Source organism: Colossoma macropomum, unplaced genomic scaffold, assembly GCF_904425465.1.
Source record: "Colossoma macropomum unplaced genomic scaffold, Colossoma_macropomum, whole genome shotgun sequence".
Lineage (NCBI taxonomy): Eukaryota > Metazoa > Chordata > Actinopteri > Characiformes > Serrasalmidae > Colossoma > Colossoma macropomum.
The window spans coordinates 26,711,250-26,723,226 of record NW_023494791.1 but is presented as its reverse complement, the minus strand read 5'-3'; the positions used below and the strand labels follow the sequence as shown (position 1 = coordinate 26,723,226).

Sequence of the window (11,977 nt, the reverse complement as noted above, 5' to 3'; positions counted from 1 at the left end):
ATGAAGATTTCTCTGAAAAGGCCTTTTTCTTGCTGTATGTAGTAAAAGCAGCCTTGGGGCGCCCCAAACCATCATGGGTTTTTTAAAAAACATCATTTTACACTTTTTTCATGATGATTTTTGCACACAAAATAATATCAATAGGCTGAATGGGGATATGGCTAAGCAATATGGGCAAAATGTGTAATTGTGATTTATCTGAGCAGTATTGTGACTGTGATTTAAATTGTGATTATTTTTTATAAATTGAGTTCCAGGCCTGTTTTTTGAACAAGAAAACCAGCATATCTACTTTTTTCTGGCCTTAATGCTTGAATGCTGAACGTGGTATGCCAGACTAGCAGTTATTTGCGGGTATGCTGTCATGTACACAGCGGGTGGGTGTGTGCTTCTGATTGATTTAACTCTGATTCCACTCTACAGGGGCAGTTCATGAGCTCCATGTTATTAGGTAAAATTTCCCCATTTAAAACTTATCAACACAACATGGTTAACTAGAAGGGGAAAGTTTATGAATTAAGTATTAATTTGGCTTGACAAAGCTGTTGCTATGCAATCCCAGATAGTTGCTATGTTATACCAAGTGGTTGCTAAGATGTCGTTAGACCATCAGTATGTAATCCCAAGTGACTAATGAGGTGTTGCTAGGCTGTTGCCATGGTATTCCAGGTGGTTGCTAAAGTTTTTCTAGGCCAGTCCTTTGTTATTCCAGGTGGTTGCTAAGGTATTGCTAGGCCATTGCTGTGGTATCCCAGGTGGTTGCTAATACATTGCTAAACCACTGCTATGGAATCCCAAGTGGCTGCTAAGGTGTTGCTATGTTGGTGCTATGGTGTCACAGGTGGTTGCTAAGATGTTGCTAGGCCATTGCTATGGTATCCCAGGTGGTTGCTAATATGTTGCTAGACCATTGCTATGGAGTCCCATGTGACTGCTAAGGTGTTGCTATGTTGGTGCTATTGTGTCACAGGTGGTTGCTAAGATGTTGCTAGGCCATTGCTATGGTATCCCAGGTGGTTACTAAGCTGTTGCCAGGCTATCGCTGTGGTATCCCAGGTGGTTGCTAATACGTTGCTAAACCATTGCTATGGAATCCCAAGTGGCTGCTAAGGTGTTGCTATAGTGGTGCTATGGTATGCCAGGTGGTTGCTAAGATGTTGCTAGGCCATTGCTATGGTATCCCAGATGATTACTAAGCTGTTGCTAGGCCATTGCTGTGGTATCCTAGGTGGTTGCTAAGCTGTTCCTTGGCCACTGCTATGTTATCCCAGGTGGTTGCTAAATTTGTATAATATATGTGCTAGTATGTATGTGTACCTGTAGGTCAATGTATGAAATGTCTTTTGTGATAAAATTTGTGGCCATTTATTGGGGAATAAAACATGTTTGAACCAATGTTGGTCCCAACAGCACAAGCACAACATTACTGTGTAGCCTCTAAGATCCTGCAAAGTTCTGTGGTTCTAGCTTGAAAACTGGGACCTGTGAAAATTGTACCCCAGACACACACACACACACACACACACACACACACACATACAAAGTATGTCAAGCTAGCTTAATAATGTAGGCTATAATAAAAATTGCTCTTGAAATTACAATTGAACTTCTTCTTACTAGCAAATTGTCTGCATCGGTCACGGCTCTTTGCTACTGTGCGGTTCCAGGGTGTTTGTGTGGAAAGTATTAGAGGCACAGAACTTTATATGCCTTTATTTTTAGCCTGTGTTATTACACAGGGTAATGTAAACTCACAAATAAATTTCCCCCCATTTCCATTTGGAATTCTCACCTGCTTAAGTGTGCTAAGGAAAAGTCCTCAACTAAGCGCTACCCCGTCTGCCAGTGAAATAGGCTTTAAGGCCCATAGTAATTACAGCTTTTATGAAGTCAATAAAAGGGAATTAACAGCCTGGGTGCAAAAGCCACATGAACCTGTTTCTGTTCATGATCCACTTTTACTGTAATGCGATACATGAAACAATTCAGCTCACCATGTGATAATCATATGCTCTGTAGTTGCTTTAATTTGTTTCTTATTAGAGCACTTGCCCTGTACAGCAGGTCTGTATGTATAGAATAATATATCAAAGCGGTAATTATGCATAATTACCTAGGAAACAGTTATGTTTCATCTGAATAGATGGGAAATGCTCAGTAAATCTATTAACACATTTAGACACTCACTTATTCACTTCGGTGATTTGATTTCCAAACCATTCATCATCAGCAGATGGCAGCAGAGCAACTTGTTTAAGTGGCAATATTGAACTGAAAGTTCAGTTTGTGTGCATGAGTGCCAATGTCCATATATATATTTTCATGTAACATTTAAATATCAGATTTTTAGTGTCTTTTTGGGGTCATACAAGAACTAAACAGTAAATAATTGACACTTGCTGGAGTGCTCAACATTGAATAAAGTGATGCATTGTATTTACTTGATTCAAATGTGTATAGTACTGTGCAAAGTCAGTGACTATGATTCATCTATTTAATTTCCAAAGCAGCCTTTATGCACAAATTATTCATTTTTTCAGGAGATGTTTCTGAGGATATAGGATACAAGATAATCCACTTGCATTTGGGAGAAAAAAACAGGTGTTTCTGTCCATTCTTCCAGTGTGAGAAGACAATTCAATGCTATGGGTCTGAAAGGATGTGTTGCTGTCAGGAACCCTTACTTAGAAAAGAAAACAGAGGGAGAAAAAGGAAATATTTGGATAATGAGAAGCAGAAGAATACAACCACTATCTAAGGCTGAACTTTGGAGGTGTGGAAAATGCAGATTTCTTTGAAAAATGAAAGCAAGTCTCCCAAAAATAATGAAAGCTATAATAAAGACAAAGTGTGGACACAGTAAATACTGAGAAATGTGATATTATATATTAGGTTGTAGCTGCTTCTGTGTAATTTTCTGTTAATTATAATGACTATATGAATGAAATGAAATGAAAAATGAATAACTTGTACTTAAAGGCTGTATAGACTAGAAATTACATGAATGAAGGGTGGTCAGTACTGCACTGTACTGCACATCATTTCAACATAGATACACTATAGCAACAAAGTTATTGTCCGAAATGGTCAGTCCCGTTTGTTCCATGCATATAGTCTGGGGGAGTAAACTTGGCTTGAGTTAATGCCCGTGTCCCCTGATATACGCAGTTGGCTGAGCGGTTACTGTTTCTTCCTCACTCTTCTCCTTGGTACTGCTACAATGACTTAACAGCATCCGGTGCATGGCAAACAACTAATCAGGAAGCAAAGCTGTGCCATAATTGAATGTTCCCTGAAGGAGATGTGTATCTGGGGGATTGGTGTGTGTGCCTCTGGCTTCCTCCGGCTGTGCAGCTGCAGGTCGAGCTGTCAGGGCCGCTGCAGGATGGAACAGGCCGGGGGGAAATTGGCCTGTGTCTGTTGACGGCTCATACAGCCTAATATTACCGCATCACACTCAGGGAACATGGTGGGATGGTGTCAAACACACACCAACCGCTTCTGAATGCAGTCATAGCTCAGCACCAGCTCAACTGAGGGGTAAGACACCTTGCTGACAAAGCCAGCCAATCCATTCACATCAAAAATAAGAACTGTGGCATGGATGTTTTTCCTGCATTAACCTGCATTTTCCTCCCAGGCTAAAGTTTAACTGAACTAAGGTACAATTTCTCTTCAAAATGAAGAAAAATCAGTGGGAGAACATATGCAAAATACCAGCAGCTCACAGTCACCTGGTTGCTACCTTAGAGGACAAATCCTGGGCAGATTCTGCTCCCATCTCGTTTATAGTGTAGCACTGCCCTCTGCTGGACACATGCAGTAACACAATGAGCAGGGAAAGGCTCCAAAAAAGCATTGTGATGTTCAATTAGCACCACTTTGTAAGAACTTTTTAAGAATAATCAATATTTCAGCAGCCAGAGCTGATCTGATCTGCTCTAGTCAACGTGCATAAATAATAAACAATCATTATGATTGCAGTTCAAAACCAAACGGAATGCTTTGTACAGTGAAAATGAGATGCACTGAATTGACTTGATTCAAATGTGTACATCATTTCCACAAGAATATATATTTCATCTGCACATTTTTCTCTATCAGTTGACTTTTCTTTTCAATAATTGTTCTGATGTAATATATTTTATTCATATGGAAATTATGTATACATTTAAATCAAGTCAATTCAATGCCCCAGTCTTGTTTTCTCAGGACAATTACCTACATGAATGAAAGGTATATTCTGTAATTTCAAACGAAGTACATGCGTCAGCCTTTTTGTACAGTGTTTGTTGTTAGATATCAAATATTGCTTAAAATAAAGAGCCACACCTCTAAGTTATTCAAACCCACAAATATTCAGACTCTGCATCACTGGTTGGCACTTTGCAGCCTGAGTTTAATTCATGGCTTTGTATGCAAATACCACTTAACTGAGTATTCATTTCTGCTACAAGACTCCAGCACACTGTGGCTTCCCAGTGTGTCATCAGACCGGGGATTAGAGTCCTCAGGGGAGCGGATCATAAAACCCCATTAGGGCACATATTTCTCCTGGGGATTACGGTAGGCCTGGTGATACAGCCCCAATTGGAATCACTGTCTACAACAGGAAGAGCTAATTTCATTATCAACCCTGCTTGAAACCCTTTTTTCCTCACAAGGATCATTTTTGCAAACAGCATGAATCCAACAACAGGAGATGAGTCTGCCTGTTAACTGCACTGAGTTCTCAGTTCCACCTCAAATTCTAATTGACTGTTAATGCACTGCTGTTATGTAACAAAGTGCTCCACCTGGAGGATTACAGGCATAAGAAAGGTCTGTAGTTTAATCCTAACTACAAATGTGCAACATTCCACAAAAGGCACCTGAATCGCATGCCTGACAAGGCAACTTTATTTGGCAAACGGTAATTCAGTCGCAGACTGTGTAAACAACATTCATCATCTTGGTTTGTTATTTTTATAAAGAGGCAGTAATTTTAGACTGTAGGAAGTAATACAGACAGAAATGAATACAACGCTGTTTCTAACATAGAAATCATTCCTTTATATCTTTATATCTCTTCTCTTAATCTACTATTTTTTCAGAGTTTTGTTTAAACACCTCAGCGTCATCTAATTAGTCATGAATATGTGAGTCCTATAATCTGTAACGTGTACAAATGCATCATCAGTCCCAGGTCCACCAATATTATTGACAGAGATACAGTGAGGGGAAACACTGGAAGACAAACAGCTGTTAAACAAATTAAAAGGGATCAGAGGGAGCTGAATTAGTAAATTTAAAAAGTGAATTACATGATTACGACATTAAAGTAATCAAGTACTTTGAAAATCAAATTCATTCTTCATTTTCTTCGTTGACATAATATTTCATAGACTCGTTGAAAGGTATTTACTCCAGTCTGAACAACAACAAAGAGAAATACATACAATAATATACAATTTGTGGAGACAGAACTTAATTGACCTAATTAACTTAATTCCACTGATTTTTGAGTGGTTTGACGTGAAATGGTTCATTCTAGAGAATCTTTTCTTCAGACTTACAACTATTTTACCATAGTAGTAGTTTATTCGACATTTTAGATAGTAAATAAAATGGCTATATTTACGTTGCACATATCGCGGCTCCTGGTTCATATCACCACCACTGCAAAGAAATCTCAGTACGTTTCTCTACTATGCACTTTACATCAAACCACTCTGAATGACTTTGTTTCTCCCCTTTAAGTTCTGTCTATGTAAGGGCCTCACTTTGTATTCTCAGCTGACCCTTACTGAAATAGTGTTGGCTCCCTGGCATGTGTTGGAAAATGTACCCGCTTCAGACATCTCACCTAGCTGTACCTTCTCCCTCTGTTTCTGCTGAAACCTGTGAGCTGCTGTTCAGCTGGCCAACCCTGCCTTTTCTTCCCTGACGACCAAGAAGTAAAAATAACTTGTGTTAACAGGCAGTTCTAACCAGCCTCTGCACTAGTCATGATTCTATACTGTTAAGTAGAGAAACACCCAGCCTGTTTCTGTAGTCTTCAAACAAAGGGTCATCAGTTCTTATTCTGGAGGGCAAAGTCCAGCACAGTTTGGTGATTTCCCTGCAAACTCTGTTAAACTCCGACTCTGAGGACTGGAACCGAATACCCCTGCTGTAGCCTATACCTGCTGGGTATTTTCACTCTTAACCTCCCCTGCAAATCCTTAAAAAAATCTAACACTTTTAAACTTTTCTTCAACTGGAAGCACTTTTCTTTGACAATGAAAGCAAATTAATAACATTGTGTTATAAATATACATATATCCCTAGAATGTAATTTAAAATAGACGCCTACATTTTAATAAACGTTTTTTCTTTAAAATGGGACAATAGAAATTTATGTACGATGTAAACAGTGACTAGTCTCTTGTCACAGCGCTAGACTGTAATGTTTGTGACAGACAGCATTGTGCTGTCAGAGAATTGGACACAGCATTCGTTTTCTCTGCAGCTGTGTGTCCAGCTCAAGAAGGAGCGACAGAAAGTTCCTGTTAGGATAAATAGCTCTCCTCTGTACGACCTTCTGGATGGCACTGCGGAGGGTGAGACGATGACGTAACATGAGGTAGGCCAGGACTAGTGTAGACGATCGGCTCACTCCCATAATGCAGTGCACAAGAACCTTTCCTGTGGGTAAAAAATAAATAAATACATATAAACTAAATAAATTTTTTAAATAACCAATAAGCAGCAATATCACATATTACTGACTTAGTAGTAGTTTTCACACCATGAGAGCAGAAGGTAACCTACGTATTTTTCACTTTTTCTCCACATGAGCTATTACACACATATTACAGTAATATAACATGAATGTTTCCTTCATGTTGAGTGCTTACAAAGCTCTTGACAGATCACAGCATTTTAGATTCTGGTCTTAAAGTTGCATTGATGGTGCTAAAGAAATTGTTCAGACAAGGCTGTCTGCTTAAGGCGAGTCATTCTGGCAGTGAAGCAGAACTCACCGTTTTTTTTCTTCAGAGCTTTGTGGATAAAATCACTCGCAGGCCTGAAGTGTACGCTGAGGTCAAACCTGGAGGAGTCCTCTGCTGGGATTCCGTAGTAAACAAACTCCTCGCCGTAGTAGCTCTGGTCTCCAATGCTGCCCTGCTTCGAATGGGCAACGTTCAAGATGTGAGTGATGCCCAACTTCTTCAGAGCGGTTCTGTTCTGAGCGATTGCTCTGGACAGAAAAAAGGAACACATCTTCCCTCAAATAAATCCAGTGGTTTTACATCATCTACTGATTTCAGGTCAGCTCTGTGGACTGAGTAGCCTTGTGCATTGCTATGCTTTCAAATCATGCCATTTTTAAGCATAAAAAAACTTACTATGTGCATTTTTATTAAATTAAGCTTCAATTTTAGGTAATACAGGGGTAAATAACTTATAACCTTAAACTTTATTAGTTCAGAAACAATTATTATTTACCTCAGAAATATATGGGACAATATATCTTATTTAGCCCAGCAATATTCAAGCTAATATGCTAGCTGTTATATTACTTTGTAGCCTATCAATATGCAGACTAGCATTTAACTTGGCAATATGTAGACTAACATTATTAGCTATATTATTATTTAACTTAGTAACATGTTGGCTAACATTATTAGCTTTATTATTATCTAGCCTAGCATCATGTAACTTAGGCTAACACCACTAGGTTAGCTAGGTTAACTACATTACTTCTGTTCTAGCTGTATGTAGGCAAACATTATTAGCTACGTAACGCTATATTTTTATTTATTCTAGCTGTAGGAGGTTTAAAAATATTATCTACATTCTTATTAAGCCCTAAATATACATGGGTCAAAATGAGCTACTACATTTATATTTAACTCGGCTTCATGTAGGCTAACACTGACGTTATTATTACTTAGCTTTGCTGTAAGTTAAGCTAACAGGCTGTCTCATGCATTTATTGTGTAACACTTACACGTTACCGATAAATAAGTTCGGCCAGACCTCATCGATGGCATTCAGGTCTAGTTTGCACGTGTCCAGAAGATTCTCCAGCGCTTTGATCTCTGCGAGCCCATGCTTGTTCTTCTGGTACGTCATTCTTCTGTCTAAAAGTGCCGCAAATAAATAAAAAATAAGAGGCAAAAACCGGCTCGCAAATTTATTTAACGGTCTCAGCTCCGCGACGGCCAGTGACACGGCGTGATCCGCGCGGACAGGTGCTCGGCTTAGCCTGTCTGGGCTCGCTAACGGGGAGGAGGGAAACAGCGCAGGTTCTCAGCGGGGACACAAGGGGCAGATTTGAACGGTGTTTTTCCCACCGTATTCCGACAAACCCACCGCATCCACCCACTGGGCGGAGTTTGTTCGATTAAAAAGCCCCATTGGCTAGACGTCCTGAGAGGATGAAATACCAGCCAATCCCAGAGCAGGAAGCTGATTTGTCAGTAAACGGGTGGGAATAAAAAAACTAACGCGTTCGAACGATGAGGCCGTGAGTGGAGACCATGATACAGACACAGAGCACAGAGGGGAAATGCACACACTGTGCTTCCTACACACAGAGAAAGGCAACAGTTAGCAGCATTCTTGAAACCAAATTATCAGGGCAAACATAATTTATTTATTGTTTATTGTAGTAATGTATTGACAAAATTTACATTGACAAAAAAATTAAATATCGCACTTAATTTCTCTGATTAAAAGTATAATACAACCTTGCATGGTCAATCATTACACTTTAATTTAAAAAACAATAAATAAATAAAAAAAAAACAATGATCCAACATTTATGTGAAAAACAAACGTGCACATTTAGTTATTTTTCTTATTTTTAATGTTCAGCCTATCTTTTATGTTTTTTGTATATAAAATTCTGAACTGAAGAATTAGGATATGTGCAGGATGCTCATTCTGACCTTTGTTTTTTTAACTTTGAGTCCAAACTTACAAGCTGTTTAAGAAATCCTCGATTTGGAAAAATCCACCTCTTCTCTTTAACTTTCAGGATAGCATCCACCAAGGTGTAATTGTGGTAGATCATTAAATAAGCCAAGACCAGGGCAGCGGAGCGACTTACTCCAACAGCACAGTGTACGAAAATCTTGGCTGGGGAAGACGTGACATAAAAGTCAGAAAACAGGTTGGTAACTATTCTGGTAAAAAAGACCACTTTAACCAGGAAATTTACCAGAGCTGAATAACAGTATAGACTAATACTAAGCTAATTTGTTTACCTTCCTAGCATTAATTGGGAGAAATTGCTAAAAGAGCTTTGTGGAATAGTCACAGTGCTTTTTGTTTTTCCAATTGTTAGCAATTATATAGAATTTTTTAGCAATATGCAGTATTCCTATATCTATACTATCACATATATATATATATATATATATATATATATATATATATATATATATATATATATATACGTACATAGATAGATAGATAGATAGATGGATAGACAGATAGATGGATAGACAGATAGATACATGTGTGTGTATGTGAATATATACATATCTATGTGTACATATGTTCAAAAACATTTCAGTACATTAAAGAGAAGGATAAACATGGTATACCTCCAGCAGTGCTGAGGGCCTGATGAATATATTGTGCAGAGGGGTAGAAGAAAGGTGAAATATCAAATGTAGGTAGGTCATTAGCTGGCACTCCATAGTAATTCACTGTTGTGCCATAGAAATCATCACTTCCTTTACAGCACAATTTACCGTGAGCAGCATTCAGAACATGAGTAATACCCACTCTCCAAAGACTGTATCTGTCATGAGACATGTACCTGTAGAAAGGTTAGAAGTATATTGTACAACAGGAGATTATTGATTACTGAAGCTGTAAACACACCACAACAAACATGACCAGACTTACATATCTCCCAGAAACAAATTAGGCCACACTTCATCAACATGGTTACATGACAGCTGACCTCCATGTAATATGTCCTCCAGCTGCTCGATAGTGGGAGACTCATATGGAACGAAAGTGGAGTTTTTCTCTTTAGCACTTTCGGGAGAATCCACAGTCTTTTCAGTGTTCATGTTTATAAAACTGTGGTGTTGCTCCTGCAACTGTTTGAGTCAGTGACTGACATGGCCAGGTGTGTGATCACTGCATTAACTCCTGTTCTCCAGTAGATGTCACTGTGTCTGCACTTAAGTAACATGTTTGGGCCAAAACAGAAAGAGTGGCATTGGGAGTAGGTCAACAGAATAAATGAACATAATATTGTATTCATTTGCTTGAAATCATTTCAACCCGACAGCCTAGATAATTTGAGTTGTTTGTTTGACAATTTAAATAGTTTTATATATGAATGCTTTACTGATTAGTCATATGCTCCTCCTCATAAAACAAACTAATGAAGTGGTAAAAAAAAAAGCTTTAATATAGGAAATATGTGACGACTATGTTTGAAAGAAAAAATGATTACCCTTTTAAATCTTTTACTTTAAAATGTAATGAAATAAAAGAGAAAACCATTACAAAGATTAAAAATATTATCGTCTTAACAGTAATGAGAAGTGAAGCTGTGGAGCTGACACACATTTCATTGCTGGTCTGGTCATTACTTTCCATCTAGTCTCGTGATTCGAGTCTTGCAGTGTCTGGGATTCTTTGCCTCTGAGCTGGAGCTGTCATGCAGCCCGGTCACATAACTTTATGTGAATTTCCAGAATCTCACTGGACCAAACTGCTCAGAAAACACAGCGCTATAATAAAGCCACAGTTGATATATAGTTCTACTCTGTTCCTGAAAATAATCTATTACAACATCTGTGCTTGGAACAGCCCTCAGACTTTTGGTTTTATCACTGGTGACTTCCTCTGTTTTTGCTACTGCAATTAGCTGTAACTTTCCATCCAAAACCTGCAGTGATGGTGGCCACTGAGATTCTGGGGGTGTCAGCTTGTAGGAGATTTGTCTCCAACTATATAACCCTTTCCTTGTATACTTCAATGTTTAAAGTATTATGTTTTTAAAGGTTAAGTGTTGTTATTTATACAACACAGAATACATGAAGTGTACATCTTGTTTAACCTGTCACTGTCACCTTTTAATAGTCTAAATGGGCCACAGACTTCTCTGATTATAAGTCACATTTTTCACAACAACCTGCAAACTTTATCAACCCTTTGTTTTGGGCCTATTCATGTAACAAATGACATGATACTCTGTACACACAACACACTACATGTCCATCACTCCAGAATACGGACAGCAACATCTTACACACTGTCTGACAGAGCAGGAGAAGAGCTGAGCAGGTCATGTTAGATGCGACGAGAGCTAAGAGAAACTTACTTCATTAGTGATTTCTACTGTTCATCACTGTACACAGCAAACGTTTGTGTGTGTGTGTGTTTGAACGAACTTACCTCCAACCCACCGTCTTACGGGTTTGTACTGAATTAATTAATTTATAGTTCTGTGATAAGGATATGCTACTTTGCAGTCTTTTATTTTAAAATTAAATTAATTAAATTAATTATTTTTCTGAGCCAAGCTAACTGCTTAGTGTTTAATTGGAACTCTGTGGAATCGAGACATATTTAACACATAAAATATTGAAAATGGACTCGAATCTGGGCCTCAGAATTGCCCTAGATATATAACTTAACCTAAATATATGTACATCATTACACAATTACTGTTCTAAGCTCATATAGTGCAGTCCTACAGTAGGTTAGCCCCGCCCATCCACGATGAAGTTAGTGTTTCAGCCTAGGCTGCTTTTCGAACGAGGCACGATACAGGACAGCCAATCAGAACAGAGGTCATTTACGTATATCAGTCTTAAAGCCACAGTAACCACAACAGCCATTTTAATTCTGGGATACAAAAGGTTGGAACAACGTTAATGTCTTACAACATTAATGCTCCTTACATGTAATCCAATGTAATCCAATTCTAGCTGCTTTATTTTCTGTTAGAAATAAACCCGATACTGTCTGACACATT

At 38.4% G+C, this 11,977-nt stretch overlaps 2 protein-coding genes across 2 annotated transcripts; both read right to left on the bottom strand.

Moving 5' to 3' along the window:
* Nucleotides 1-4,883: 4,883 nt before the first annotated feature.
* zgc:153981 (dual specificity protein phosphatase family protein) lies at nt 4,884-8,287 on the bottom strand. Its single transcript, XM_036574691.1, has 3 exons — nt 7,976-8,287; nt 7,005-7,222; nt 4,884-6,666 (listed from the first exon to the last, which is right to left on the bottom strand). Exons 1-3 carry the CDS (start codon nt 8,098-8,100, stop codon nt 6,455-6,457), a joined length of 555 nt encoding a protein of 184 aa, XP_036430584.1. The 5' UTR covers nt 8,101-8,287; the 3' UTR covers nt 4,884-6,454.
* A 527-nt stretch (nt 8,288-8,814) lies between these two features.
* si:ch211-223p8.8 (dual specificity protein phosphatase 13A family protein) lies at nt 8,815-10,693 on the bottom strand. Its single transcript, XM_036573482.1, has 3 exons — nt 9,886-10,693; nt 9,579-9,796; nt 8,815-9,108 (listed from the first exon to the last, which is right to left on the bottom strand). The coding sequence occupies exons 1-3, from the start codon at nt 10,053-10,055 to the stop codon at nt 8,909-8,911; spliced, it is 588 nt and encodes a 195-aa protein (XP_036429375.1). The 5' UTR covers nt 10,056-10,693; the 3' UTR covers nt 8,815-8,908.
* Nucleotides 10,694-11,977: the final 1,284 nt, after the last annotated feature.